The 13,958-nt window shown below is 39.5% G+C and overlaps 1 protein-coding gene across 3 annotated transcripts in view; it reads right to left on the reverse strand.

Moving 5' to 3' along the window:
• Nucleotides 1–13,958, reverse strand: part of HTR4 (5-hydroxytryptamine receptor 4) — a 338,048-nt gene that overhangs the window by 170,846 nt on the left and 153,244 nt on the right. For all 3 annotated transcript variants that reach the window (XM_028493352.2, XM_024128060.3, XM_028493351.2), the window contains one exon: nt 333–405. In XM_028493352.2, the coding sequence (XP_028349153.1) occupies nt 333–358 (26 nt within the window). In that variant the 5' untranslated portion in view covers nt 359–405. The remainder of the gene's footprint in view (nt 1–332; nt 406–13,958) is intronic.

Genomic DNA, 13,958 nt, shown 5'->3' on the forward strand with positions numbered 1-13,958 from the left:
GATAAATATTCTTAAGCTATTTTTACCCCCATTTAAATACATCTTCTTTCTTCCTATTACAGAGATGAATATCTATTTTCATAGAAGAGCATCTCCCATAATGCAGACTTTTAGTATAGGCATCTGGAATCATTTACAGCCATATTATATTTATCATTTAAGCAGAAATGAAAAAACATTAATAAACAGTACCACACTCACGATTATATATGAAATACTGAAGAAAATCCACATCTATTAGCTTTGTAACTCTACTACAACAGACTTTTCAGAGACCTTAGAGTTCAAATGACCACAATTTACAGCACAATATATACAGAAATGTAACATACCTCACATTAGCATCAAGTTCATCCATTACAGGAAATAGGCATGGGTGAGTTGGATTTCAGTGTGCACAGGGTACTATAATGGGGAAATTAAAAAGAGATTAGACAAGAAAGTAATGTAGGAAAATAAAAGTCATGAAGGGAAAAAATGCCAAATAATCATTGCTTCCTAATTATTAGGACTTTTGTAGTGTGTCGGAAAAGTATTTAATAAACAATACTACAGCAAAAAGCTATTGGCATACCGAGGTATGGCACAGCTGAATATTGCAAAAAGTTTCTTTACATTTGACTAATCTCTTAGAGATTAAAACGTAAAGGTATTTCTTTTTACTCCATGTTTAATCTGTTTGTTATTTTTTGCTCTTCCCAGATACATAGCTTTGTTTATATGATCTGCATTAGGACACTAGTTGGTGAAAACAGGTAACTACATTGTTATGATTAAAATAGTACACTGCCTAAAATGGTCAGCCATCTTGTTTCCTATGAGGATTTTTCAGGTCGTTTTTTTAAAAAACCCTTTTTGAGGGTGGATAAATCTCTTTGAGAATCTAGTAAACTCCTGAGAACCCTCTTCCTAGAAAAAAAAAATAGATGTACAAGTACATACATACACACTTTCTGGGGAGCCCATAATTCCTTGAGGCCCCTCCATGAACCCCAGGCTAAGAACTCACAATTGAAGAGGAGTCAACTTTCAAACTACTGTTAAGTTCCTCTAGTATAGACCCTCAGAAGACCTTACACCCTTTAATGGATGGACACTCACTGATCTCCACCAAGTCAGCTCTCTGAACTGGCTGTGTAGTTTCAGTTTTCAGAAGAATTCCTATATTTTTCACCACATTTGTTCTAAAACATGGTGAATCAGAGAACATAGGGGTGGGGCTCAGTCTGTTTCTTTTGGGGTTACCCTAAGCAAAACCCTTTCTCCTTCTAACTTCATCCTCTACTTCTCAATAAACAGAAGGGATTGGAAGAGATGATCTCTGGGTTTACTTCTAGCTCTGATATTCTATAATTCCATCTGCTGGTTTTCCAATAAAATTTGACAGGGAAGAAACTGTAAATCTGTTTATCTACATAACAAAACCATGAAACTGAGACTGGGCCCTTGGATTCCTTGGTCAGGGTGAACCAAACATATATGCCTGGCAGCCAGGAAAAGAATGGCAGGCCACCAGAGCTGGAAAGGACATGGATCTCTCTGTGTTTTTCAAAGTTTATTCTTTAAAGCCTCTAAGATTAACATGGGTTCCCATGGGCATTTCTGGGTTTGTGACAGGTATGAGGAAGGCTCAGCCTACAGGACTCAATCCCCTACTCTGACCTCAAGCAAAGCACTTCTGTCTACTTCTATCTCTTTTACATTTTGAATCTGGAATAATCTTTTATTTGAAGTACATAAGTACAAAGCCCTAACTACTGAAGCGGCAGGGTTCCATCCTTTGTACTCCTCTATCTAAAATCATTCCTGAAGTGAGATGATGTGTGTGCACATCTATTTTTTTTCTAGGCAGATGATGATCAAGAGTTTACTAGATTATCAAAGGGATATGATTACCCACCCTCAAAAACGGTTAAAAAAAACTGAAATACTCATACTATTTTAATCATAACAATACAGTTACCTATTTTCACTAGCTAGTGTCCTAATACAGATCGTATAAATAACCTATGTTTCTGGAAAGAGCAAAAAATAACAGATTAACATCCATTCCCATGAATTAAAAAACAGTCTGTTCACTAGAGATTTCCAAAGTTATAAAGTCTAGGCCTTTCCCAGACTCATATCACCTACCTGACATCTCAACTTGTATGATTAAAAAGCATTTCAAACTAAACCCTTCATTTCCTGCTCCAGCACAAAAACCGACTCCTCCCCTAGTATTCTCCATCTCAGTAAATGGCTCCACCATTTATCCAGTTGCATAGACAAAACACCACATTTTTTCACACCCTACAATCAAACTATCAGCAAACTCACTCCCTAGACTTTGAAAATGATTCCTCAATCTGACTTTTTTTCATTACCTCCAAAACCAGCACCTGGTCCAAACCACCATCTCCTTTCCCAACTGGTGTCCTAACTACTCTCCTAACTTTCCTAACTGGTCTCCTGTTAGCTCCACTATCATCTCTTCTCCCCATGGTAGCCAGAATATTTTTTAAATGGAAGTCAGATCATTTCTTGCCTATATAAAATTCTAGTGGCTTTCTGTCATGCTTAAAATAAAATCCAAACTCCTTATCATGATCTGGTCCCAGCTCCTCTCCAACGCAACTTTAGCCATGCCCCACCCCCTCACCACCTTTGAACTCTTTGGTTTTGCATCTTTCCTTGACCATCATAGTAGGCTCTCACCTCAGAGCCTTTTCACTTGTTTCCTCTTCCTGGAATGCTACCACGTAGATCACTCCCTTACTTCCTTAGGGACACAGGAAATAAGGCTGTCACTTCCTTGACCATCTAAATAAAATTTCAGACCACATTTTCTGAAAGTTTCCATCCTCTGTATCCACTCTATTTTTTTCTTCTTAGTACACACCTTATATATACGCCATTGCTTCTTTATTAGTGATTTATCTCCCTTACTAAAATATGTTTCAAGAGGGCATAGTTATATCTTGATCACTATTATAACCTCAGTGCCTAGAAAAATGCCTAAAGTATTCTCTTCGTAGATATTTCTTGAGTCAACTAAGTAGTTAATTTGTTTTGCAAATGAGGAAACTGAGGTTTGAGAACTTGTGACTTTCCCTCTGGGAGGCAGTATATGAACCACTCCAAAATAAATATTGTGATTTTTAAAAGTATCAAAAACCAGTTCATCTTATTTATTTACCCTTTACTAAGTATTAACAAGTGCCAAATACTGTCCTTTTCCTTCTCCTCCAACCTCTGAGACTTTATATCTATTGTTAGATGAAGAGACTAAGTGTCAAGAGGTTAACTGACTTGCCAAAGTCACACAGCTAGCACTTAACCAAACTAAGAATTCAATCCAGGGTTGTGAATTCTGAAACTCACGCTTTATCTTGCATAGATTTTGTCATCCTATCACACTTCCTCCCACTGTTAACAAGGGAAACTCCTCATGAAAGTGAATATTTGCTTTAATTTTCTGCTGACCATTTATTTCCTCTTTCTCGGAGAACAGTGCCTCGATTTTCCTTTGTAGAATGCCTCCCCTGTCTCAATCCCACTGATGAGCACATGACCAGGACTGGCCAATCAGAATAGTCCATTCTCTGGCCACAAGGATTCATTAACTCACCAGCTAGACTGTGAAGCCAGCCCTGGGATTTTTGCTAGAAAGAGCCTGTCTTTCCCCTGCTGTTGCTAAACTGATAGACTTCCAATTTAAAGCTGCTGGTGGCCATCAGTGCCACTTTGTGGGGAGAGCTTGTCTGAGAACGAAGCTAACATCCAAAGGAAAACAGAGTTGCAACACAGAATACTGAGTCCTGATGAGATAATTTGAGGCTTAAGGTCTAGCAGTGTCTTAAGACAGTTTTATACTTAAACTTCCCAATTATATTGAGCAAAAAAATTCTCTTTTTTCCTCTGTAAGCCAATCTGAGTTGGGTTCCAACCATTATTTGAAACAAACAAAAAAAATCCTTAGTTATATACAAGAAAATCAACATTGTATTTGTATACAGATGAGAAGGAAGAAAAGCTGGAACTAAGGAAAACAGTTAAAAGCTAGCTAAAATTCATTCATTGAAACTGCATTTGAAAATGTTACAACATGGGGAAAATTATATATTCAAAGCAATGTACATTGTTATATTTTGCTCATGGAAACTCAATGAGCAAATTTTAAATGACTGCCATTTAACAAGCCAGTGAGAACATGCATTTTGTTAGAGATAAAGGAACAGTAACAAAAGAGAAGCTGGTGATTAGTACTTATCCTGAATTGATTCATCGATTATAGTCTGCTATTTTCTGCCCCGCTCACCAGGGATATCTAATCTGAGCTGTGATTATAGGGACACCACTTGCTGGGAAGACTGCTCAGAGTGATAGGTGTGTGCAAGGAACCATGCTTTTATGTTGCATACTTATATTTCTGACTCCTTAACAAAATACTACCCAGTTAATTAAAAGTACAATCAACTGAGAGCATCTCCCATGCTCAGATATAAGCTATATCCCTTCTAAAAGTTCTAATTTGAAATTCAATTAGACCTCGTGTGCGTATGGCACACGTGCATGTATGTGGATGTATGTGTTTTAATGATAGTCATGCTGTATCCTTGTCTCCTTCAGAGAAACACTCCTAGATCATCATAATCAGAAGAAAAGCACAGCAAGTCCTGGGAAAGGGGTGGAAGGGGGAGCCAAATAAACCCTTCTACCATGTAAGGTACAAATGAAGGTCTCAGTATTATCTCAGCAATAGGACATCAAGTCACTAATTATTCAAAACACTTTATCTGTCACAAAAGTAAAGCTACAGCAACGTACAACTCCATCAGATTCCTTGAGCTTCTTTTCCTTGTTGGATACATTGAGACTGATCTTTCCTTATAACGGGAGGAGGAGGAGGAGGAAGAGGTGAAATTCTTTATGCCACCAAATGCTGATTCCAACCCTTAGTTTTCTGGCTTACAAATTTTAAAAAACTAAATGGCAAACCCCGAAGATAAGCACACCCCATCTTTACCCTTGTTCTTTTACTCAGAATACTCTGAAAGATTGCTGTGGAACAGTTGTTAATGGTTAACAGAAGGTGTGTAGTTGCATCTCTATTATGAGAAGTGTGAGCACAGGGCTCACCTGTAAATAGTTCCCCACCTATTGGAGTGAAATATTGATGTAGTTTGGTATAGTGCCAACATCTGCCAACTTGGAGCTATGTCAACCTCAGCTTGCTTTGCTGCACTTTGGTTTTTTTCCTTTGGTTTTGGCCGCATGGGCGGATATTCATGCATAACTGTGCAAGGATTGACCACGTTTCTTTATAGAGTATGCCTACATGGGTTAAATTTCTACATCAAAGGGCATATTCCAATACCTTTGTTTTGGACAAGTGTCAGGAATAAGTAAAACATTATTTATCTTAATTGCCAAACTGAGGGTGGGAGCTTGGCACAATGGAAGGAACACTGGACCAGGAGTCACTCAGCTTGACCCGCTACTAACTCACTCACTGTTTCTATTCTTAAGCAAGTCTGTTCATTGGTCTAGGTCTCAACTGTCCCAACTGTAGAATCAACTAGGCCAGAGAGTACTGGACAGGGTGAGCAAAGGGAGAAATTTCAAGGAATTAGAACTTCTTGGAAGTTAAAGGAAATTTTGAAAAGGTGAGTTGCTTGTCATTAGAGGCATTTAGGCAGCATGTGGGTAATTATTTAAGGATGTCTAAACGAGAAATGTGATTCTGGTGACTGATAAGGTTTCTTCCAATGCTAAAACTGTAGGACCGTGATAGTCTGTGTTAGTTCTGCTCAAATCCCCAGCAAAAGGCCAAGTGTTTTGAATGATTTTCCAAATTAAAAAAAATGTATGATCATTTCACATATACTGTCCCAAACAGGCTCCATCTCCCGAGCATGATCACAGACATTTCTGAACAGGTGGGACTAAAAGAAGAGCAAAGTAATGTGCAATTAACTAAAGCCAGATATTCGCTAAGAGTTAGCTGTCAAATGCTTGTTGTTGGCCTCATCACCTCATTACCCTAACTCACTACCAGCCATATGTACCAAAACAGCCAATCTCACCAGGATCAAACACACAAGCATTCCCCAAAATAGTCTTCTGCATCCCATGGTGATCATGATTTCCTAGTAACCCTCACTGTGATAAAAACTCTTGGATCATCTGAAAAATTGCAACTGTGCTAATTCTCACTAAATGGAAGAAAAAGAGCCCTCTCCTTGGCTATTTACTATGACTGTTTTCTGGAAAATATTTGGAATTTATAGGATGTTGTTTCACCATTTTTTTTTTTACTTCAATCAGCTGATCATACTCTCTAAAAGAATTTCTCTCTGTAAATTAGTCCTGAAAAAAAAATTTACATTATTTGTTTATCTAGACATCTAAATGATGGTAGTTCACAAATGCAAATGCATATAAACCATGAAAAAAAAAGAGTCTGTATTCCAGGAGCTGGACCTTCATTGCAAGTGTCTCTTTCTAGGGCTGGTAGTCAGAATGCCATTTGTGCTAAGTCATCTAGAAAGATTTAGTCTACATAAAAACCTTCTAGCTGTTTCATTTCCACAACTGAAAATCCAAACAGATGCCAACTCAGTTACACTTAAGGGACCACCATGCTAATATATACAATTAGCATGCAAAATGGCTTTTTTTTCAAAATAATTAAGAATATTCTTTCTAGGTAAGAAAACATTTCTCAGCTATAGTCCCTTTATTAAAAAACTGATATTGAAAACAGCCCTTAACCAATGAAAGAATATTTAAGAGGCATACCCATTCTACCTTTGAGGAAAAAATGGATTACAGGAAATGTAAAGGAGGAATATGAACTTCCATTTCATGTAGAACTGAATGGAGTATATCTAGAGCATTTCTAGAAATCATATTTTTTTAAGGCACAGATCCCCTACCACCCCCAAATAACGTGATAAGGACTGTGAGGTTACAAGAAATCAGATCCAGTTAAATGTGGATCTGGATATTTCATGAAGAAAAAAAGAAGAATCAAGTCATTTATTTATATATTTACTTTTCTGATCACTTGATTAATGTCCCACTCCCAATATGGCCACAGGTTCTACATGGAAAGAGACACAGTACGCGATATGACATGATATGAAAGTTCAACTTGAAAATTAGAGAAGCAATTAGGCTTGTCTTTGTGTTGCCAAAGGGGAGATGGTGGAAGTCTCAAGAGAAGTTTGAACCGCATTATGAGATAAATCAACTGACATCAGAGCTGTCCAATTATTGACCTGTGTGCCTTGGCAAGTAACAAGGTTCACCTCAGTGGGAGGCTCAAACAGAAGCCAGAAAACCAACCGTCAGTCACGTTTGAGGGGACGAAGCAAGTCTTGGATGATTCTGAATTCTGATGAAATCCAGGAATGCAGCGAGAGCAGAACTAAATAAGAGACTGTTTACTGTAGAGCAGTGTTTCTCAAGTTTAAGCATGCATGAGAATCACCTGGAGACTTGTTAAAACAATTGCTGAGTCCTACCCCCAAGTTTCTGATTCACTAAGTTTAGAATGAATAATTTGCATTTCTAACAAGTGCCCAGGTATTGCTGATGCTGCTGTTCTTGGGATGACTCCTTGAGGTAAAACATATATTTCCCAATGATTTCTCATGTCTTCTGGAGAAAGCACATGATATTAGGCAATAGGTGGATAGAAGTACCATTGGATCATATGGTAAAAAAATTTGTTTTTTCATTTTCTTTTTTAATCACTGTTGTTTACACTGAAGAAAAGGATTCATATACGTGTTAGCTTATCTTCGAGTCCTTCCTGATATTCGGTAATCTCTCTTTTATAATAAAAAATGGGTCAAAGGCTCACAGTCTTTTGTTAGAAACACTACTGTCTTACTGGGGTCCCCCTAAGAAGTAGATCTTGAGGTGAGGATTAAATAGATGCACATAGTTGATCTGGCAGGTGCAGGTACACTGGCAGGGAAGTAATGATACAGGAAAGAGGATGAAAGGCAGCTTATAAGCCACTGAAGCTTAATCCCACAGGGAAGTTCTGGGAAATGGTATAAAACGTATGCCTCAGAATTATCCTGGACAAGTGGGGAGGGAACTGGGGTACTGATACTCCCACAGCCATTATGTATTGCTTAAGAGCTGTCCACAGGGAGACATGGATTCCCAGGCATCTCCAGTTCATTGTGCTTGTGAGAAAGGTTGATTTCAGCAGACTGAGGGCAGCCCTCCAAAAATTATGTTGGTTCATCATTGGAAGTCAGGATGGTATACACAGAAATGGTAAGGGGATCTGTGGGAAAATGGGAGGAACAGGTGATAGTATCTGCTCCAACTATTTAGCTGAAATCTGGTACATTGTGTTTTTTGTATTCTTTTTTTACAGTTACCTCCCATTTCTTGCAATTGGTACTGGTTTCCACTTATAATTTTCTTTCTCTGTAAAATAAATTTATTTAAGGAAAACTAATTGATCTAATATGCAGATACTGCTCCAGATGCTTGTATGAGAAGGTGGCAAGAATCACAAGGGTAGTACTCAAATGACTGAAGTTTAGGAAATGCTAGCATAGTGGTTTAAGGCAGAGATTGGCAGTTATTTTTTTGTTTTTTGTTTTCTGTAAAGGGCCATTTAGCAAATGTTTTAGGCTTTTTCAAGCATTAGATCATTATCACAGCTATTCAACTCTGGTGTTATAGTATGAAAACAGCCATAGACAATACATAAATGAATGAGCATGACTGTTTTCCAATAAAATTTATTTGTGGACACTGAATTTGAATCTCATATAATTTTCACTTGTCACAAAATAGTATTCTTCTTTAGATTTTTTTCAACAATTACAAAATGTAAAAACCATTCTGAGCCCGCAGGCCAGTCAAAAACAGGCAGCCAATCAGATAGTTTGCCAGCCCCTGACTCAAGGCATAAGTTACCAGTATGCCCTTGGACAAATTACTTACTTTTCTTAGCCTCAGTGGCCTCATCTGTATAACAGGGGTAAGCATAATACCAATATCACAAGGTTACTGAAAAAAATAAATGAAAACAAACACTTACAAAGCAGGTGCCCAGAAAGTTCACAATATAATGTTAGCCAGCTATTGTACCAAGGTGGTCTCCAGTTTGGCAGTGCCTCAGTCATTGGAGTCTATATGTTTCATACTCTACTTCTCCACAAAGGCAGCTAGGCACCTGGGGGCTGATCTCCCCTACTTTGGGATGTGGTTACAGAAATTATTCTTCTTCTCTACAGAATAGGTCCCTGAAAGCTGAGCCTGAAAATACCCAAAGGGTTTTGTCACCACCGATTTCAGAGGCCTGGAATTGGGAGCAGGTCAAGCCAAAATTTGCATTCCATCTAAATTAAGCTTCCAAATTAGTGTTTTGTGTCTCGCAGAATTATGCTGCTGACAGTAGTGGTTCTCAAACATTCGAATACCTACAAATCACTTGCTAAACTGCAGATTCAGGTGCCTCACTCAGAATATCTGAATCACTAGGTCCAGGAATCTGCATTTTAACAAATGTCTCAGTGATTCTGGCGCAGATGATTCATGGAGAGCAGTTTGGAAAACACATTAAGGTTGGATTGCAATCCACCAGGTGAGCCCGCCCTTCTGAAATCCTCTTTAATTGTTTTCCTGTATCTGTTTAAATGCCTCATCAGCTGAGAGACCAGGATTACAGTATTTGCTATGCATGCCAAAAGAAAAGTCTCCGCCAGCATATATACCTCTGCTGTCCTCACTCTTTTCTATTTCTCCTGAACCTCCTGGAGTAGAAACAGTGTATACAAAACTCTCTACTTCAGATATCATGTGCTGATTATCATATACAATTAAGCACGCCAGTGCAATCTCAAAGGATGTGTGCTATTTAGAGCTTAGATGTAAATTCTTGAGCAGAAGCTGCATCTTTACTGAACTAATAAAATGTTACCTCCCAAAAGGCTGCTGCCCACAGTTTCCTACCAATAGTTCCCAAACAAACCACTTGGAAAATATAAAACCAAACCATAGATTTTAAAGGGGCCCACTTAATACAGAAGAGAAGACTCCTGGGGAAGAAGCAGGAGAGGAGTAATGACATGTTTCTATAACTATATTTGTTTAACACATACTAAGTACTAAATTCTTCACATGCATTGCCTCATTTCATCTTCACATCATGCTACAAAGGAGTACTACAATTATACCATTTCACAGACAAGGAAACTGAAGCATAGAAAGATGTTATCCAAGGCCACACCAGAGCCCAGACCTTTCAACCATTAAGTTATCCCATAAAGGATCCAGATCAACTTTTCCAGTTCAGTTTTATTAATTAGATATTTATGTGGCTCATCAAAACTTACAGAATGTCTACTGCCACCTGAAAGAGAATAATTTTTTTTTACAAAAGCCCAACTTTGCTCATAGCAGTATGTGACATTGAGTTCCTCATTTTGCTTCCATAAGCCCCAGGTCTCCAACTATTCAACATGTTTAAGATATCCAGCCCACCTGTCTTGCATATCTGCTATTACTCATGAAGTTCAAATAAGATAACACATGTGAAAGTCCTCTGAACACTGTAAAAAGTTATCTACAATAATAATTTCCCAGCCTATCATTTCCACAAATTATTTTAAAATGTTGAGAAGGAAGAGTGTTTTGCAAAATCATCTGTGTCAAAAATCAGATTTTCCAGAGATTTGGTAGGTTGTAAAGTACCTATATTTGTGGAGCAGAAGAAACAATGCTTCTACATGGAAAGTAGACTATCATGGCTCAATGCAATGGAAATTTCAGGAGCTTGAGAATCAGATGACCTGGGTGCTGGTCATTGCCCTGCCACTAAGTGACCTTGAGTGAGTCTTTCTTTCTCCCCTTCCAAGAGATACAATGCTGCTTGGCGGTTAAGAAAATGGTTTGGGGGAGTCAGAGCAACAGCATTAAATCCACTACCTCCTCAGGAATGACCTTAGGCAAGTCAAGTCACCTGTCTTGGTCTCAGTTTCCCAGTGATAAAAACGAGAATTAGAAACAACAGCTTAAGAGAGACCTTCAAGACGGCAGAGGAGTAAGACGTGGAGATCACCTTCCTCCCTACAGATACATCAGAAATACATCTACATGTGGAACAACTCCTACAGAACACCTACTGAATGCTGGCAGAAGACCTCAGACTTCCCAAAAGGCAAGAAATGCCCCCACGTACCCGGGTAGGACAAAAGAAAAAAGAAAAAACAGAGACAAAAGAATAGGGGTGGGACCTGAACCTCAAGTAAGGAGCTGTAAAGGAGGAAATGTTTCCACACACTAGAAGCCCCTTCACTGGTGGAGACAGGGGTGGGGGGGGGGAAGCTCTGGAGCCACAGAGGAGAGCGCAGCAACAGGGGTGCAGAAGGCAAAGCAGAGAGAGTCCCGCACAGAGGATCGGTGCCGACCAGCCCTCACCAGCCCGAGAGGCTTGTCTGCTCACCCACCGGGGCAGGTTGGGGCTGGGAGCTGAGGCTTGGGCTTCGGAGGTCAGATCCCAGGGAGCGGACTGGGGTTGGCTGCATGAACACAGCCTGAAGGGGGCTAGTGTGCCACAGCTAGCTGGGAGGGAGTCCAGGAAAAAGGCTGGACCTGCCTAACAGGCAAAAGACCATTGTTTCGGGGTGCAAGAGGAGAGGGGATTCAGAGAACCACCTAAATGAGCTCCAGAGAGGGGAACAAGCCACGTCTATCAGTGCAGACACCAGAGACAGGCATGAGATGCTAAGGCTGCTGCTGCAACCACCAAGAACCCTGTGTGCGAGCACAGGTCACTATCCACATCTCCCCTCCTGGGAGCCTGTGCTGCCCACCACTGCGGAACAACTTCCCCAGGAGAACACAGGCGCACCTCAGCCTGCTGCAACGTCATGCCGGCCTCTGCAGCTGGAGGCTCACCCTGCATTCCGTACCCCTCCTTCCCCCCGGCCTGAGTGAACGAGAGCCCCCTAATCAGATGCTACTTGAACCCCGTCCTGTCTGGGCGGGTAACAGATGCCCTCAGGTGACCTACATGCAAAGGCAGGGCCAAATCCAAAGGTGAACCCCAGGAGCTGTGTGAACAAAGAAGAGAAAGGGAAATTTCCCCCAGCAGCCTCAGGAGCAGAGGATTAAATCTCCACAATCAACTTGATGTACTCTGCATCTGTGGAATACCTGAATAGATAACGAATCATCCCAAAATTTAGGCGGTGGACTTTGGGAGCAACTGTAGACTTGGAGTTTGCTGTATGCACCTGACTGGTTTCTGGTTTTATGTTTACCTTAGTTTAGTATTTAGAGTTTATTATCATCGGTAGATTTGTTTATTGATTTGGTTGCTCTCTTCCTTTTTTTTAATATATAGACATATTTTTTTTTCTTTTTCTCTTTTTGTGTGTATGTGTACGCTTCTTTGTGTGATTTTCTCTGTATAGCTTTGCTTTTACCATTTGTCCTAGGGTTCTGTCTATCCATTTTTTTGTTTTTTGCCTTTTGTTTTCTTAGTATAGTTTTTAGCACTTGTTATCATTGGTGGATTTGTTTTTTGGTTTGGTTGCTCTCTTCTTTCTTTCTTTCTTTATTACTTTATAATTTTTTATTTTTAATAATTTATTTAAATTTTCTATTTTAATTATTTTATTTATTTATTTTCGTTCTTTCTTTCTTTTATTCTCTTTTTCTTCTGAGCCGTGTAGCTGACAGGGTCTTGGTGCTCTGGACGGGTGTCAGGCCTGTGTCTCTGAGGTGGGAGAGCTGAGTTCAGGACATTGGTCCACCAGAGACCTCCCGGCCCCACGTAATATCAAAAGGCAAAAGCTCTCCCAGAGATCTCCATCTAAAAGCTAAGACCAAGCTCCACTTAACAACCAGTAAACTACAGTGCTGTACACCCTATGCCAAACAACTAGCAAGACAGGAACACAACCCCACCCATTAGCAGAGAGGCTGCCTATAATCATAATAAGGTCACAGACACCCCAAAACACACCACCGGACATGGTCCTACCCACCAGAAAGACAAGATCCAGCCTCATCCACCAGAACACAGGCACCAGTCCCCTCCAGCAGGAAGCCTACACAACCCACTGAACCAATATTAGCCACTGGGGGCAGACACCAAAAAAGAAACGGTAACTACGAACCTGCAGCCTGTGAAAAGGAGACCCCAAACACAATAAGTTAAGCAAAATTAAAAGAGAAACACACATCAGATGAAGGAGCAATGTAAAAACCCACCCGAGCAAACGAAGAGGAAATAGGCAGTCTACCTGAAAAAGAATTCAGAGTAATGATAGTAAAAATGATCCCAAATCTCAAAAATAGAATGGAGAAACTACAAGAAACATTTAACAAGGACCTAGAACAACTAAAGAGCAAACAATGATGAACAACACAATAAATGAAATTTAAAATTGATTATAGTTGGAACACTTCCCTAATATGGGAAAGGAAATAGTCAATCAAGTCCAGGAAGCACAAAGAGTCCCATACAGGATAAATCCAAGGAGAAACATGCTAAGACATATATTAATCAAACTATCAAAAGTTAAAAACAAAGAAAAAATATTAAAAGCACCAAGGGAAAAGCAACAAATTACATACAAGCGAATCCCCATAAGGTTAACAGCTGATCTTTCAGCAGAAACTCTGCAAGCCAGAAGGGAGTGGCAGGACATATTTAAAGTGATGAAAGGGAAAAATCTACAAACAAGTTTATTCTACCCAGCAAGGGTCTCTTTCAGATTCAATGGAGAAATTAAAACCTTTACAGACAAGTAAAAGCTAAGAGAATTCAGCACCACCAAACCAGCTTTATAACAAATGCTAAAGGAACTTCTCTAGGTGAGACACACAGGAGAAGAAAAAGACCTACAATAACAAACCCAAAACAATTAAGAAAATGGTAATAGGAACATACATATTGATAATTACCTTAAATGTAAGTGGATTAAATG

The sequence above is a fragment of the Physeter macrocephalus genome, chromosome 8 (assembly GCF_002837175.3).
Source record: "Physeter macrocephalus isolate SW-GA chromosome 8, ASM283717v5, whole genome shotgun sequence".
NCBI lineage: Eukaryota > Metazoa > Chordata > Mammalia > Artiodactyla > Physeteridae > Physeter > Physeter macrocephalus.